Here is a 17,365-nt window from a genome sequence, read left to right as displayed (position 1 = left end):
GATCAATCCTGGAACACAAGACTTGAAATATGCAGGGAGCAAAAAAATGACTGGATTATAAGTATTCCAATAAAATTTCCACTACTGAAAGGAGCAGGAGAAACACACACATTTTAATAAGTTTAGAGAAAGCAATTTAGCTGATATCAAGGTATATTTGCAGGCTATTGGAATAGCTGTTTTTTTTTTTTTTTCAGTATTTGCTAAATCATCTGGTACAAAGAAATAGTAAACCAAGCATGTACTTAAGAAGAGTGGGCATTCACTTTTAAACACTTTGTGTATTCTTACAAATGTGTTTAATTACAACTGCTTCAAAAGTATCCCAGATTTTCAAAAGTTTTATTTTAAGTTTGAAGACTAGACAAGGTCATACTAATTTTACAACATCCTACATTTAAGTATATATACAAAGAAAAAAAACATTGGTGTATTACACAGCTTGGAATTTTGCAAAGGTTATTTGTGACTTAGATATTTCTCTATTTAATGACACATCAGATGCCAGCATATTATATTTCATAATTTGTTGACTTGCAAAGATACAATCATTAGTACCCTAAGTCTTCAAAATTCACACCAATCCTTATGAAGCCATTCAGAAAGAGAAAGTCAACCCTGAAATTAGAATTAGTAGTTACGATAAATGCTTTTAATAGGACATAGATAAAATGGAGATATTTAAGATTTTAATTCCATAGATTATAAAAGTAGATATTATAGACACTTAATATGGTGAAGACTAGATGGTTCTTCTGTGTGCTCTACTTACAAGATTGTACTTGTTTCAGTGTGAATTTAATAGAGTAAGTTTGCTTCTCTTTGATGTCATTGACAAAAGTGACTCAAAAGCTACATCCTACTTCATAATAATTATCAACACTACCACATGTGGGAATCCCTTTGTTGTCGTGAATTTTGGGCATCATGAGACAAATGGACATCCCATTGGCCATGCCATGTTGGTGAGGAGCATGTAGAGCAGAGTGAAAATGCACAAGCAAAAGAAGGCTATTTCAATGGATTTCTAAAACATAACAAATATAGTTTTAGCAAACGCCCTTGAAAATATTTTTTAAAAAACTATCAAGATAAAATTAAAAACATCGTAAAAAGCCATGAGTAATTTTGAGAAAGTAAATCATTACAAAACATTACTCACAATTTTTAGAGCATACTCTGTTAAGAAGAATTGTGCATAATCTACACAGGAAAATGGGTAGGGATTTGGTAAGACAATGCATCTTTAAAAAAATAAGGACCACTGGTTAAACAGTAAGTATTTTTGGACCTAAGTAGTTATTTGTAAAATGACTTTAAAATTTAGCGAATTAAAAACATATAAATTCCTAATGTTAAGGTTATCTAACAAAAAGGCAACACTGAGGACATAGCAGTTTTGTTTGTGAAAGATGCTGAGAAATGACCACCATTTCAGAGACTTCAAAGCAACAATTTCTAATACAAACCTGAAGTAGAAATGTGGCCGTAGGACAAACACGTGGTCAGCCAGTCTTAATTTTGCTCTTATTAAAAATGCTTTGTGATTGACTTTCTCTTTAAATTCTTCACTATGATTGAAGACCACTCCATATATACACCAAAAAATGCTGTTAACACATGGACAGACATGACAGTAACAGTCCAGTGGCTTTTGTTATGCAGCACAAATAATAAAGGGGAAGAAAAAGACTTTGCAATATTGCACAGGAACCCAACACTTCATACACATACCATATTTTCTTTTCCAGGACCCTTAATTTAAAACTCCAATAATCTGTGTCTAAGCCTTATAAAATAAATACTTGTAAAGCTTATAAATTAGATGTTGAGGACTTTTATGGAGGCAGTGTGAGCTTTAATTTGAGAGACATGTCAATGAAACCTCCATTATCAATAACAAATTATTAGGATAATTGCTTATTTTTTCAGGACCTTTGAAGCAAAATAAATAGAAATCAATTTTCATCTTGAAAATGGTTTACTACTTTGTCATTAGTAAATACTTTTCTTCTCACAAATAACTATACAGTGTGCTTTCCTGGGAAACCACTACCAGTTTGAATCTCAATAAAATGTTAGTTTCCCAGGAAATGCAGAGATGAACAAAGAAATGATGAGTATATTTAGCCAGGCTATGCAGTGCTATGTTAATATTTGCTTAAAATATTTTTAAATAGACAAACAAAGAATTCATTATTCTATTATCTTAACATAAAGATAAAGCTACGGAAATACTGTCAAAACAAAGATTTAAATTTCAGTTTAAAGGGACGTAATACAATTTTGTTGTTTATTTTGCAAAATGGTAGTATTGGGTTCTTTACAAAGGAATTATTTGGAAATTAAATAGTTATAGCTTTCTTCAAAAATAGAATTACAGATTCAATCTACTGATATTAAATATGATCAATCTACTGATATTCAATCATTTTCCATGTATATATATGTATATATATATATAAACAAACATGATACTTCTTTTAGGCAAATAATAGAAAACGCAATTGGAAAAATATGGACTTATTCAGGCAATATACAATATTAAGCATATGGAATAGAACTAAAAGGAAGAAAGATCACAATCTCTGATAAAAATAATGAAAGTAAGAGGAAAATTAAAACAATCAGTACTGCGTGTTACAGATTCCTCTTCAGAAGGCTTTTATGAACACTGACAGTGTTTGGTAGGCACAGGGAAACAATTAGGACAATGTATAATCATTACTGAGAAAAAAAACCCTTATTGCTCACATTGCAGTATTCCTGTTATAAGAATCAGTAGAGTATTGATTATAAAAGCTCTATCAATTTTGCTTTTGTTTGATAACTATGAGGTCTTCTCACCCTTGCTATCAAAAGAGGGCTACTTTCTTTCCCTAGTTTATTTCAACCAGTGCGAGTGATTCAAAAGACAATGAGAAAAGTAATTCACAGTGAATGTTATGTGGCTTAAGAAATTTAAGTGATAAAAATGAAATTAAGCCAATGAAAAGGCAGGCTTAGACATCCTTAAAAAGACAGTTTGTCGCCTACCATAATTTGAGCACTTTTTCATGTACACTTTTCTACAGATTTTGCACAGTTCATTCCATGGAGATACTTTTAGGAAAAGAGAGAAGAGGGGCATTGGGAGTGGGGTCGCCTCATTCCTCTGTGCAGCCCAGGAGCTCCGATCGCAGCGTGATCCTTCCGTACCAGGACCAGGGGAGGATTCTGATGTGCCGGGCATAGATGGGAGGGTCGATGACATTTTTCCTGTGGGTATCATTGTCAAAATTACCCTGGAAAACCTAGGGAAAAAGAGCAAAGGGTAAAAATCATGTAACCTCCTCTTTCTTGGGAATAATTTTGATTTTCTTGTTTGAAGCTTGTTTCCCAAATGTGAGATTTGATAACTAAGTATGTTATTTTTCAAAATATACAGCAACTTCATAATGATCATTTTTAAATTAAATTGTCAATTCATGTTTAGAGACTTAAATAAGATAAAAATCAGTTGCCTAAGGCAGGAATGTGTAGATCTGCCTATCAGGTTTTTTTGTTTTTTGTTTTTGTCTGCTTATTGGGTTTTTTTTCTTTTTAATGCAGCAGATATTTATTTTTAGCTTATGTCCCAGGCTGATGTCGGTTAGACAGCTTGCTGAAGTGTTATCTTCTAAGGAGCAACTCAGAGACCCAGGCTGTTTGCAAATCACAGACAGACATCATCTGAAATGTGTGGTCTCCACATTCACAAGGGGCAAGGGGAGAGAGAGTTGTTAGTCTGTGCAGGATGTTTAAATGAACAGGGTATGGGAAGAGCTTACATTATTTCTGGAGATATCTCACTGACCTTAACTTATTACATGACCCCAGCCCAACTGCAAAGGAGGGAAGTGCAGAGGAAGGAACACATGGATATTTGGTGAGCAAAACAGTTTCTATCAGGGTGTCTTTTGCTCCCTTCTCACATGGAGAACAAAATCAACCCATCTCCAAGAGACACCCCAATCAATGCTGTTTTTGAGCTACATTTTTTGTATGTGTGTGGCTTCCCTGTCTTTCAGTTCCTGGATGCATACATGCTGGTGTGATCCCTCTGACTTAGAATGTTGGCATGTTGGCATTGCATGACTGTTCTCTTCCATTCTTTTGTTTCAAACCTTTTATGAGTTTTTTATGCCCATTTTACTCATGAAAGGCCTTTATAATAACTTTGAGAATGGCCTGCTTCAACTAAACAAAATCAGAAAACTGGGATCCTGATAGGAATGATATTAAATTATAAATTACTTTGAAAGAAATTCATATATTTAAATATTAAGTCTTACTTGAAGACTTCACCATTTTTAACCTGTAGATTCTGAACATTAATTATTAAAGTGATTTCTAACTATTTTGTATTAACATTTTTTTGTTTAAGCTCTATTAGAATGGTGAAAATGTCTTTAAAAAATCCCTCCCCTTTTAACTATATCAGGAATCTTATAATTGGAAGAGAATTTTTTTCTTGCTTGAGATAAAAAATACGACTATATGGCCAAAGGGAGACCTGAAAATAAAGTTCCCCAAAGAGGAAAAAAAAAAAAGAAACTCTATCATCACATGACAGAATATTTAACTCATATCTGAACACTCTGAAATTAAAGGGAATGTTTTAAAGATGATCGTCTCGAATAAGCTGGTTCAGTCTTACATGATTCCAAAAGGTCCACTGGAAAGAGAAAAATAAAAATACTCTTCTTTAAAGCATTAGACGGCGTGGCACTGATTAATAGAAGCAATAGACAAGATGGGGTAGTCTTTCTGCTGGTTCCATGAGAAAGATTATGTGCCACTGGGGGCAAATGCAAAAGGCCATCTCCATCCTGTGGGGGATTAATTTTTCAACCTGACACAAAATATACCTCAAAGGCTATTTTTGAATAAATATTTGCTGAAGAAGAGAATACTGAACTGTGCCAAGTCTAGAATTCATCATCCTGGCATATTTGAATCCACATTCACGTCATAGAATTTTTTTTTTCAGTAAAATACCCTAGTTTGCATTGACTAAGCAGAAACTAATTCTGGATTAAAATCTGCTACGAAATAACAGGGTCTCTGTTAGCAAAATCTCACATGTACAGGACATCACACATAAACACCAAAAATCTTAACAGAAGTTGTCACTGCAATAGCAGAAAATAAGAGAATACATTCTATGGTTTCCTAACATTCTCTCTGACATACGATGTTGGATTCAAATGTTTCACCAAGACTGTGGTGTTAACTTAGTACAGAATCTAAAATAAAATTTCATAGCCCTGCAAAAGAACTTAATGTATATCTTTGGAATAATAGAGTTAAAATTCATTAACTTTCACTGCAAAATCTATAGCAGTCCAAAATACAGTGTTATACCTCTTCCTGGGAAAGAAATACAGGAAGAAACAATTTTCTTTTAAGTCAGTGGTCTTCAGCACAACTTTCAATAAAAAACCATCAACCCAGAAATCATTAGTTGAATTATTAATTATACTTATCTCCATATAATGGAGAATACATTTAGAGAAACTACATCAGCTCTGAAATGGCATACAACGATGACCTTTCTGATTTAATGCATTAAAGTCACAGATATTTGAATGCTCATTAAAAAATTAAATGAAGTTTCATAAAATAGGGCAATTTAAAACACAAAAATTTCCATAGAAAACAGTCACAACCTACATTGGAATCACCCAAACCATGGTCTCATGGTACTGAAAATATATTTTCATTGTTGGAGGACCCTCAGTAATGACCCAACAGAGAACACAAAGCACACGCTTTCACATTCTAGCAAGACATCTTGTACTTGCTGTGTAAACGTGAGGCTTATGTGCTGCTCTGTTGTTTCCAACACTAGGAAGATCTTGCTTAAGAAAGCTATTTCAGTGTTTTACTTGGCAAGGGAATGCAAACTCAGTGTTTTTAGTTAACTATAAAATGTGTAAAAATTCCAGAAAAGTGTTCTCACACGCTTGAGAGACATAAGCACCTTGATGGAGATCAAGATCCAAAAAAGACTGATGGAGAACATTAGATCTCCAGACTGAACGGAAAACATGGTACATGAGAGAGACTTTGATTAAGAAGTTTTTACAGAGTAGGCACATGTTTCAGTTTCAGGAGAAGGCATAACTAATTCGTTGATGGCAAGTTTATAGTCAAATATTTATGTTTATATTGAAAAATATATTTGGTGTACTCAAACATGATCTTTCGGGCTTTTCCCATCATATGCGACCTCGAGAAAAAGGCACTCAAGGTACTTTGGAGAAGCTTCCGCGGTGACAACATAGAGAAGATCAGAGAAGAAAATGCAACTGCCTTCACTTGGCTGAGATCTTGGATTTTGTTTTCTGAAGTGAGCTTTCCTATGATACTAGTTAAAATTCAAATCAGATTCTAGTGGGGATTCAAATTTCAACACAGAGACACTGTCAGATAAAATAAAACAATGAAATGTTGCTTCCAGCAACATTTTAATACTTTTTGTAAGATGAGATTGTCACTCTTTGTTAGGGACAATGGTCCTTCCAGGCTGGAGCAAATGTCGTCAATAGGAGACTGCCAAGAAGGCCAAGTTATCCATCACACAGTCAGAGAGCTGGGGCCTATCTCAGCCTCTCTTAGCTGTCATGCATTATAACCACCTTCACAAATATGGAGCTATCCTTTGGGGATGTCTTGCACATATTGCTTATATAGAAATAAATAAGTTCATGGTTCATGAAGATGCACTTCTTTTTATTTGTCCTAAACTTAACTCCTTAAAAGTGTTAAAGAGATTCCCATTGCCCTAACCTTTTGGAATTTATGTTCCAATCCCCCAAATAATTGGTGGTTTTAAACGTTTTCATGTATCTTCCCTGAGCTCTTCAAGGCTTTACTTTAGCAAGGTTTCAAGCAACCATCAGTTCATTCCTTTTGGTCAACCCCTTCTAGATTTCATTATTTCTTGTTGTATGAAGACTGGAACCATATCTGAGATTCCAGATACTGTGAAAAATACACGGGTTGAATATATCTTTCTCAAGTTTTCTATATTGTTTGTATTTGCCTCATTAATGGTATCAAACATACTGTTGGCTTTATTCATTATATCTATATACTGGTCTGATTTCCTTCAGGGATAAAGGATACAGATAAAAATCCATTCCCGAGGGCAGCATGTATGTGGGGGGCTGTGGAGGGATGTTGTGCAAAAGCTAATAATTTTTTATTTAGCATATCTAATTTTAAATATTTACTCTTTTATCCAGAGTGCTTATAAAGAAGTGAGATAAGAACTATCTTTTCTAGTTCTGATCCCTGAAAAACTCTGTCTTTTTGTTTTCTAAATCCTGCCCATATGATGGAAGAGTCTGAGACTTGGGAGAGAAGGCACAGACCTGCTAGTACCAACTTCCCTCTCTAACATTTCTGATATGGGACTTTCAGCCCATTCATGGCAATCCTCAGTGTAAGAGGGAAGGTATGAGTTTAAACACTGAAAGACTTCTTACTAGGCTGAGATATGCCTCTTTCTAAGTTCCATCTATTGATCCTATTTCTTTATTCTCAATGAGCACAGAAGTCTGTCAGAAGAAAAACACTTTTTCACATACTTAAACAATAACACAAACCTCTCAAAAACTCAGATTCAATGCTTTAGGCTTAACATTCAAAGTTCCTTAAAAATTCCTCATGTAAGACGATTTTCAACATCATCTTGATTGCATTCCATTGGATACCCTCTGGTTCAACTATGACTCAATTTAGCATTTATTTGGACATAGTATGCACATCTTTGTTGTGGATATAATACTTCTGTCAATGTAATCTAAGATTTCAGACAATTACATGACATTTGCATCATGGTTGATTATTAATGGTCAAATAAACCAAATTTTTCCATAAGATTTCATAAGGGTTTTCCCATTCTTTTACTTGTAAAATGGACTTAGAGTGGATATAGACATTATAACTATTTTAATTTTATTTCATTTTATTGAATTATGGCATTTCAAAAATAGTAATTCCTAGTTAAAATATCATCTATTTAAAAGCTAGTGTAAATTTAGTGCACATTAGGACTTAAGTAAATATTTCATAAAGTAACCATTGATATATTATGTGACTATACAATATGATTTCTGTGGGTAACATAAAGGACTTACACTTATTAGTTTAAAGTTTAGCATCATAAAACTCATTTTTATATACTTAGAATCAACATTACTTGAATTTTTTTGGACTGTCAAAAACTTCAGAGTTACAACTTGAATTAATGCTTTGAGTTAAAGTCTTTTAAAAAATTTCACAGAATTAGTATGCACAAATGAAGTTAAACATAGTATTTACCCATTTGAATAGTGTTTGTGAGAGAGCCTTCAGTTGGTTTTGATTCTATGACTAGATTATCAGTATGTTTTAGGCTGATCTGAAATTTAATTTATGTTCTATTTTGCTTTATATTGGATCATTCCAAAAACCAAAGTTTTTCATTGAAAAATCAAATAAAAATTATTGTGCTAAAATGTATATAAAATTGTTTCTTAAAAAGAGTCAATTAGAGATAATCTATAGCATATTAAAAAAATCGAATTGGAAGTTCTGCATGTGTGAAACTTCTGTTAGTGATGAAATATAAAATGTCTGACATCAAGTTTGCTTATTTTAGCAACATAGACTCTAGCTATTATTCAGTGAATTCAATTTTCTAGCAAAATTTACCAGCTTCCTGAAACCGTTTCATGATTGAATGGCTGGTATATCATTCTTGATGGTTTTCTCTACAATCAATACCCCTAAACCAATGAAACTCTGTAACCGAATTAGTCTAAATATAAGAACATTCAGATAAAATAAGGAAACAAGAAACCAGTTTGCAGGTAAATTTCAATATTCTAGGAAATGTTCCTTGGAAAATAGTACGTATCAAGAATCTCTTCTAAGAAGTGTGGGCACACACACACACACACACACACACACGCACAGAGACACACACACACACACAAGGCTTTTCTTGGAGACTAAAGATTGTGTTAAGAGTCTGTATTGATCATTCATCAGCAGAATAAAGAGTTGGGGGAAGAGCCTTCACTATGTCACATCCCAACAATTCTGCAGCAGATGTCCTATTGGTGGAGAGGAACGGGGAACCACCATAGTGCTTCTGATCCAAAGAGCCTTGAGCAGAACTACTGGCCTCCAAACCGCTGCACATAAAGTAAGGCTGTGGCCAACAGAAGCAATTCATCAGCAGGTGAACATTTCGCAGTATTTCTCATGATATGTTGAATCTAGTGTAGTCATAATGTTTGTAGACATGTGTCATTACAGCGAGGAATGTACAGTTCATATAGTTTTGTGTAATGTGGGTGTGCAGTAGAAGATTAATCTAACCAGAAGAGAGGTCTGACCTTTGTCTTCAGCTTCTGGGAGACAATCTCTAAGCCCTTGGAAGATCCTGCATGATAAGAATGTGTTTATTTACATGTGGGTCTTTGGCCATACCAGGTATTCTGTGCCAACAATGTGCTATATGGTGGGGGCCACCACCATCACCACACAAGGGACCTGAGACTAGGGTCAGCCATGCAGGTAGTAAACCAGGTCTACATGACTGAGCTTCAACAAAAACTCTCAGCATCAAGGCTGAGGTGAGCTCTCTGGTTGGTGATACCGTGTGGTATTGTCACACATCATTTCTGACAGAGGTGAGCATGGTCCAGTTTCCACTGAGAGCAGCTGAAAGCCCCTGCCCGGACCTCTGCTGGGCTCTGCTCGACATGCTGGTTCTCTTGGCTGACTGTCATCCACATCCTTTCTCTGTCATAAACTGTAACTGTGAATGTAATAGTTTTAAATGAGTTCTTTGAGTCTTTCTAGTCAACTGTCAAACCTGAGGTGGTTTGGGGACCTCTGCACTTGCAATTGGCATCCGAGGTGAGGTGGATCTGGGAACTCCCAAACTTTGCAGTGAATGATTAATGTAGAAGGGTTATAGGTTACTGAAGAGTTTTTGGTATTTGTAATATTGATTACTCTGAAAAAGAACCTCTGTTGCCTGAAAGAATTGTGCCCAAAATTTCCTCAACATCATATGCCAGGACTGTGATAGTTATTCAGGTCTCAAAATTAATTGTGAACTTGTTCTTTACTGATTCTTTGAATAAATACTGACATGACAACCTACTGAAATTTATTTACTATGGCCCCCTTGAGTACATTTCCTGAATCCTCTTCTCTTAGTTTCTATGCTATTTTACTTGCTCTTCTTTTTACTTTATGGATGTTATTTATTCTTATGGGTATAAACTTAATAAATATATCAAACAACTCATGTTACTTGTTCTGTTTCATATTTTATTAACAAAACAATTCAACATCTTTATTCTTCTGTGTTTTAAAAATATCATTTCTGTGAAGGATTATATATTCTTTGGGGGATAGTATTTTGTCCATCTACTGGGTATTAATTTGAAATCCCTTGAGAAACTGCAGTCATTCTAAAAACCTGAGCGCCTGGTGATTTTTATAAGTAATTCTGCACCATATTTCATACTGGATACCAATTTTTATCTGTGTTCCTTTCAAAAGGTTGGCTTGTTCCATGAGCCCTTTTAAAAATCTGGACCCTGGTTGCTTCAGAGACTTCTTTGCTTCCCAGTCTCCCTCAATGAACTTATATGAGGCTTTCAAACTGCCTATCCAAAGGTTTCACTTCAAAGGCCCAATTATAGAACATTTTTATTTGATGGAGGATGTGAAAGAAAAACATGGAGACAAGTTCCTTGTCTTTTTCCACTAGTTCATGAATCATTTTAAGCCATTAAAATGAATATATGGATTCTCTGAGAAAATGATTTCCACTCCCACTGCTGCTCTTAAGAGATTTCTTATGTCTCTGAAGTTTGCTTCCTTTTGTAATTATGTAAAAATGTAGGTCTTTGGCTTCAGGGAATGCTACATTTTACTGAACTGATCTGGCTTTGCTTCATGTTCCTACTGTATATAAATCTCTGATTATATCCCAAGAAATTTTTACTAAACCACAAATTTGACATTTACTTAGAATTCTTACAGCATTATTTGGACTCTATGTTTTTTTCTGTTAGACTCTTTTTTCAAAAAGCACTAATAATAATTGGCTCCCAAATGCAGTATGTTCTTTGTTTCCTACTCTAGCAATAAGGGGACATTTATTGCTTCTCAAATTGCCACATATTTGCCTAACTGTGAAAGCTGGTAAACTGGCATTTAATTCTTGATTGGGAAAGAGCTGTAATATCTTTTTAAACTTCATTCTTTCCTGGGTGCTCCAGATTGTAGGGAAAGAAGAGGAAATGGTACATCTTTGGGAGCATTTTTGAGAACTTTTAACTTCTGGCTTCTCATATAAAAGCTTGATTGACTCAGAGAGATATGAGATTATCCACGTCTCTGTTCCCAGCAAGATGGAATAGTTTATACTAGTGATTCCCTAGTCCACCGTAAAAGTGACAAGCAGAGCTAAGGAATTTTGCTAAGATCCAGTCCTGCCAGGGAGGGGAAAGGGACTGGGGACAGAGCAGCCACCTCTATTTCTTCTGTGGCTTTCTTGCCTAGCCCCAGCACCAAGTGGCTAGAGACCTGGAAGCTTCTTAGAAAGTGCCAGAGGGTCTCAGTGAGAAATGCATGTGACTTTTGTTATTAGGTCTTGATCCTGGAAAAAAAAAAAACAAAACCAGAGAAAAACCAGAGCAAAAGATTTTAACTATGTCAACTGTTAATCTTCCTTCTCCCAAACTGGCTGGCATTTAGAACACTCAGTCTAATAGTTAAGTAGGTAGGACACACCACCATATTTAATTTCTTTTGTGAGGGAAGTCTCCTTAAGAAACAAGAATATCCTAGGAAATATATCACATAGAATGATTACCTATAAAGATTTATGAAACATAAAATATGCCATTCTGAACTGTGGTTATATATTTAAACCATCTGCTTTCTAGCACTCAGATTTTGACTGCCATATGAAATAGTCCTACAGCAAAAATGGAACTGGAAAATCTGCTTTTCAAAGCTACCTCTAGGAGATATTACTAAGAGTAGTCAGAGAGTTAAGACCACCTAATTTTCTCTTTTCATTCTAATATGAGAAATGTAGAAATGCTTTTCCTCTTTTTATGGAACAGCCTGCCTCTCTTATTGAAGCTCAGTGCGTAATTTCTGAGAATCTCCTAAACCACACCAGGCATTTTGCATTTTATTAGAACAATGTGTAGTTTGACTCTATCCCTTCACAGTAGATATTTCAATGATGTGGCAGTAGAGAAACTGGTAACTGGTAATTCCCAGCCCACACTGGGAACCTTTCCCTTACTCCATACCCACATTCTTGGAGTTTCACCCTGTCTTGGTCAGCAATGACTTAGTACAGATCTCTGTGTATGAGCAACTTAAGCAGTGACTTAAGATTTCAGCCCTGTGTCTTTTTTTTTTTTTTCACTAAATTTTACTAAATTTACACTTTAAGGAGAAAAAGTGTCAGGGAGTTAGAGAAGACAGTCCTGGGAAGGTATGATGATGGGGCAAAGCAGAATCTCAGAGCCGAAGCAGGTCAGGTACACGTGTGTGTTTGCCCCGGCACAGCTGGGAGGCGTTCTCCTTTATTGTCTCCTCCTCTGCATTCTCAGGAGACCATCTGGTCCCGCTGGAAGATTGGGAAGATTTTCAATGGAGACAGGGTTGCAAGACAGAAGAATTGGGATATACTTAGACTAACAATTATTAATTGCTAATCTGACATTCAAATTTAATTAGTATTTGCTAAATCTGGCAACCCTGAGTGAAGACCATAGAGAATCCTGGCCCTGAGCTGAGCAGGTGCCAACTCTGACTTGAGTCCTGGGTCTTCAGTCTCAATGAGTTGAGAATGTGTTGATTATTAAATATTTGCTATCATGAGAGAGAAGTCAAATTTGCTATTACTTACTGATATTGGTAAGCTACGAAAGAGAAATATAAGTGAAAATTTGCTATGTAAAAGTAGCATTATTTTCACTCATTTATGAGGAATGCCTTCTTTAATTATTATTGACTATGTAACATCTCATTTATCTGGACACATGTAATTTTGTTTCTAGCTTTACAGAAAAGCAGGAAATTAAGTCCTGTGTTTGGTCTTCTGGGGTTGGTGTTCTATTCACAGCTGCAGAACACCTGGGAGGAACACCCCTTCATGCAAGTAGAATTGCTGGATGCATCTTTTATTTTTTAAAGTTACATTTTAATCAGTTCTGTGTTTCAAATTTCAACAGAAGCTTTACAATGACAAGCAATGTGTTGCCTTTGTAAGGGCCCCGAGAGGCTTGGTACAGATGTGTGTCTCAAGAGCAGTCTATACACTAATACCCTTTTTCTCTGAGATCCAAGAAAAGGAATAATGATATGAGAATCACAGCCAAATGGGTCATTTTATGGGGTGTGGCAGATTCAGAAATCCTGTAATAGTGTCCCATAAACATGGAGACGTGACAGGTATCTTTTATTCTTTTTCAGATTTAAACTATGAAAGAGTAGAAAAAAGCTGGAATATTAATTCATGGTGAGAGAGTTAAAGTGGAGCATGTTAGATGCCCCACAGGCTGCAGCTGATGGTGTGATGAGGAACAGTTTGGCATATGTTCTGTGCAGAACTGATGTCGGGGGTTATATGTTAAAAATATATTAAACGTCAAAAGATCAGTTGTGTGGTAATTAGAAATGAAATGACTTCCCTTTTTTGCTGTATTCTAGCCAATGGTCAGTGTCTAGTTCCAACAACCAAAATAATGACATGCTTTCCATTTTGTCTTACTCAGACTGATCAAGGGTTCATTTTCATAGTAGAAATAACCACCAGATTCACAATAAACAGGACTATGTAATTTTTCTATAAAATATTAAAACCTTTTCCTCAGCTAAGCTCTCCTGCTTCTATTAGTTTTATCACTGCCTTTTAATGAGCAATAACATATTTGAGTTTTAAACAATGTATTACAGTGTTATAGCCTTGACCACTCTATTGTGGACCTATTTACAAATCAATAATTTTTACGTGTTAACAGTTTTAATCAATGTATAGGGTCATAGCTGGGCTAATACTTCCTGGTCCTGTACAGTAGTACTATAAGCATGACTGAAACAAGAGAATGAATAATTCTTTTTCATTGAAGAATATTATCATTACACAGTTGAGTCTAATAATATGTAAATCAAGCATATTCAGAATTTTCAGTGTGGAAATTCTTACTCATTTCTGGTGAGTGATGGCAGTTTAAGACAAAAATTAGGGAATTTTAAGTTTTTTGACATTTGATCATTGGGAAAATTAAGGCCATAAAGCATGAAATAGTTTAAAAAATTGTTTTTTATTTATGAAAATTTTACTTTAATAACACTGCTAAGTAACACATCTCTTGTGTTTTTCATAATTTTTTCATTCATGCAGAAACATCTGATAACTTGAAAAACTATGTGGTTTCAAATTTTAAGGTAATTTATCTAATTTTCTGAAAATAAAGTTCTCAGTTTTTAGGACAACACAAAGAACAAACCATGTTTGCTGTTTTTTATATTTATTATATTTATCTGTTTATTAATAATTTCATTATTATATTTCTCTGCATTGTTTTCTCCTTTCTCCACAAATTTCTATCTTATTGAGAATGACGATTCATAGCCCAAGTGCTGGGATGTTACCTCTTGCTAAGTATGAGTCACAGTGGTGGGGACATTTTTCTTCCCCCTTTCCTGCCCCTCCCTCCAGAAATTGGTGAGTTTTGTGGATTTTGTGCCTGGTGTTGACTTGTTTTTTCTGTCTGATGATATGTCCTCAGACAAGCACCCTGCTTTAGTTTTTTGTTTTAAATGAAGAAGATGAAAAAAATCCAAATGACATTTAAGAAATGTAAAGATTTCATGAGCCAAAATTCACCATATATTTTACATTGCTAATCTTTACTATTACAGAATGTGAAATAACAACACAGAATTTTTTTTGCAACTCCAAAATTGATCCTTGAAGAAAAACAACTAGCTTTCTACCGCTATCTCCAAGTAAACTAAATGACTGCTTAAAATGAATGAATTCCTTAACATACAAGGGCTTCTGATTGTTTCTGGGGCTAGTCTGTCACTCCACCTTGTCTTTTATTTCCAGCATCTAGCTAGTTACTTAATTCTACAGCTGGAATTATTTAAGTTACTAATCGTCTCTCTGCTCACCTCCATCCCGTAAGCTCCATTTCCAGGTCCTCCCTTCCTTTCCTGCTCTTAAGCCCCTTTTTACCCTAGGTTCAGGAACCACCATATTTGGGCAGATGGACACTTGGAGTTCATGTTAAATATGGAAATGGAAATACATCCTCCTTGTAGTGGCTCCAGCCTCATCTATTTGCTTCTGTACTTGCATCCAGTCTTCCACCTTATTTCTGAACCCAACCCCCACTTCACAGCTGATTCTGCTGTATCTCCATCATGTTGTTCTCTGTGCATCTTATCAACTGCTGTCACACTACTCACTGGTGACAATTCTGAATTTAAATTTGTTCAGTGTGGCTGTGCTTTCACAATCCAGTAGGCAGATTTAGGTCTTCAAATCACTTTCACTTTGATAAATTAATTTTTTTCTCCTGAGATGTGACCTTCTTGGTCAGAAGTCTTAGCAACATTTACAGGCTCCCATTCTATTTTTGGCAAAAGGATGAATTATAAAAGTTACGTAAGAATTGCACAACTTCCTTGAATTTTGTAGTTGGTATGCATAATTGTGGAAATAACTGAACTTCTTTATTTACATGTTTTCTAATATTTTGTCTGCATGTTATCAACCTTTATTTGCCTTGATGAACACATTAGTCCCTAATTGCATGGTTTTTTCTTTTAATCTCTTAATTCCATGCAGTTTTTATTGCATTAAAAGTAGAATCATGACACTATTATCTACCTCTATCCACTCCTAGGCAGTGCTATTTAACATAATTTAAAATTTAAAAGATGAGCTCATCACTGAACTTTACATTTTGCTAAAATAGTCACATTCTTATGTGGTGTCCTAAATTTGAAAAACCAATAACACCCACATTTATGTGAATATAGGCAATTTTGCATTCTTAACACCAACACATATCCTAGTCAGGCTCCATAATATTGAATTATGACAAGGAAGAAAGCAGATACATTCTAAATAACAGAAGGTGTTTATTTAAATAATACTGTCCTTATTTTTAGACAATACTGAAACTATGTCATTGTCTCCTTTACTTAGTTCTACTTAAGTCACTCACCAAATACCTAAGTAAGTACACTACACTGCCAACATATAAATCTCTATCATACAGAGGCAGGACTCACTTGCTGTTTTTGAATCTGAGTGGTTTGTGTGAAGTCAATTAGTTCCTGGAAATCGCTTTCAGAAAATCCACCTTTTCTTTGCCTTCCTTTCTTAACAGTTACAGGACTTGGAGTCTATGGGACTAATGGTCTCCACGCAAGATATAAAGAATCTGCCCTTGACTTTGCTGCTCAGAAACAAGCAGCTGCTCCACCTTAAGACTAATTCACCCCTGCCATTGGCAACAATATGGATGGACCTAGAGGGTGTTATGCTCAGTGAAATAAGCCAGGCGGGCAAAGACAAATACGATACAATTTCACTTATTTGTGGAATATAAAAACAAAACAAAATGAACAAAATCATAGTAGACTCACAGACAATGAGAAGTGCCTGTGGTTAAAATGGGGGAGGGGTTGGGGTGGCTAGGGCGTGGGGGATAAAGGGGCACAAAAATTCTGAATCATAATATAAATTAGTCATGGGGATAGTAGTACAAACATAGAGAATATAGTCAATGATTCTGTAACTTCTTATGTTGACAGAGAGTAACTGCACTAGTGGGGGTGAGGATTTAATAACATGGGTAACTGTTGAACCACTGTGTTGTATACTTGAAACCAATATAAGATTGTATATCAATGATTCTTCCATTAAAAAAGGATTATTTACCCCTTTCATTTTCCTCCTGACAGCATCCTCCTCACTGATTGCCACTGAAGATTCCATTTATTTACCTCCTAAGGGTTTCTTCAAGTTCTAGGTTTTTCACCCATATACAATTTCAGAAGAGCAGCAGGACTATTGACTATGGGCTGACATCTTATGAGACCGTATGGCTCACTGATGAGCTGCACGTTTGAGGCTTTAAACATTCAAATTTATTTCCACAACCTGAGCGTGGCAGCTGCGGAGGAGGCCCTGTGTCAGCTGTGACTGCTGCTCAATATGAACATACCCTGCGATTATGTGGGCTTTATTAATGAGGTTGCTCATGTTGCTGCTTCTCTTTTC

The 17,365-nt window shown here is 35.3% G+C and overlaps 1 protein-coding gene across 2 annotated transcripts in view; it reads right to left on the bottom strand.

The window, feature by feature from the left end:
* Positions 1–328: 328 nt before the first annotated feature.
* EDIL3 (EGF like repeats and discoidin domains 3) overlaps positions 329–17,365 on the bottom strand; it is a 411,614-nt gene continuing 394,577 nt past the window's right edge. For both annotated transcript variants that reach the window (XM_036914224.2, XM_057493705.1), the window contains one exon: positions 329–3,293. In XM_036914224.2, coding sequence (XP_036770119.2) covers positions 3,147–3,293 — 147 coding nt within the window. In that variant the 3' untranslated portion in view covers positions 329–3,146. The remainder of the gene's footprint in view (positions 3,294–17,365) is intronic.

The sequence above is a fragment of the Manis pentadactyla genome, chromosome 2 (genome assembly GCF_030020395.1).
Source record: "Manis pentadactyla isolate mManPen7 chromosome 2, mManPen7.hap1, whole genome shotgun sequence".
In the NCBI taxonomy this organism is placed as follows: Eukaryota; Metazoa; Chordata; class Mammalia; order Pholidota; family Manidae; genus Manis; species Manis pentadactyla.
The sequence above is the reverse complement of the archived record's forward strand: the minus strand, read 5'-3'. Positions and strand labels throughout refer to the sequence as shown.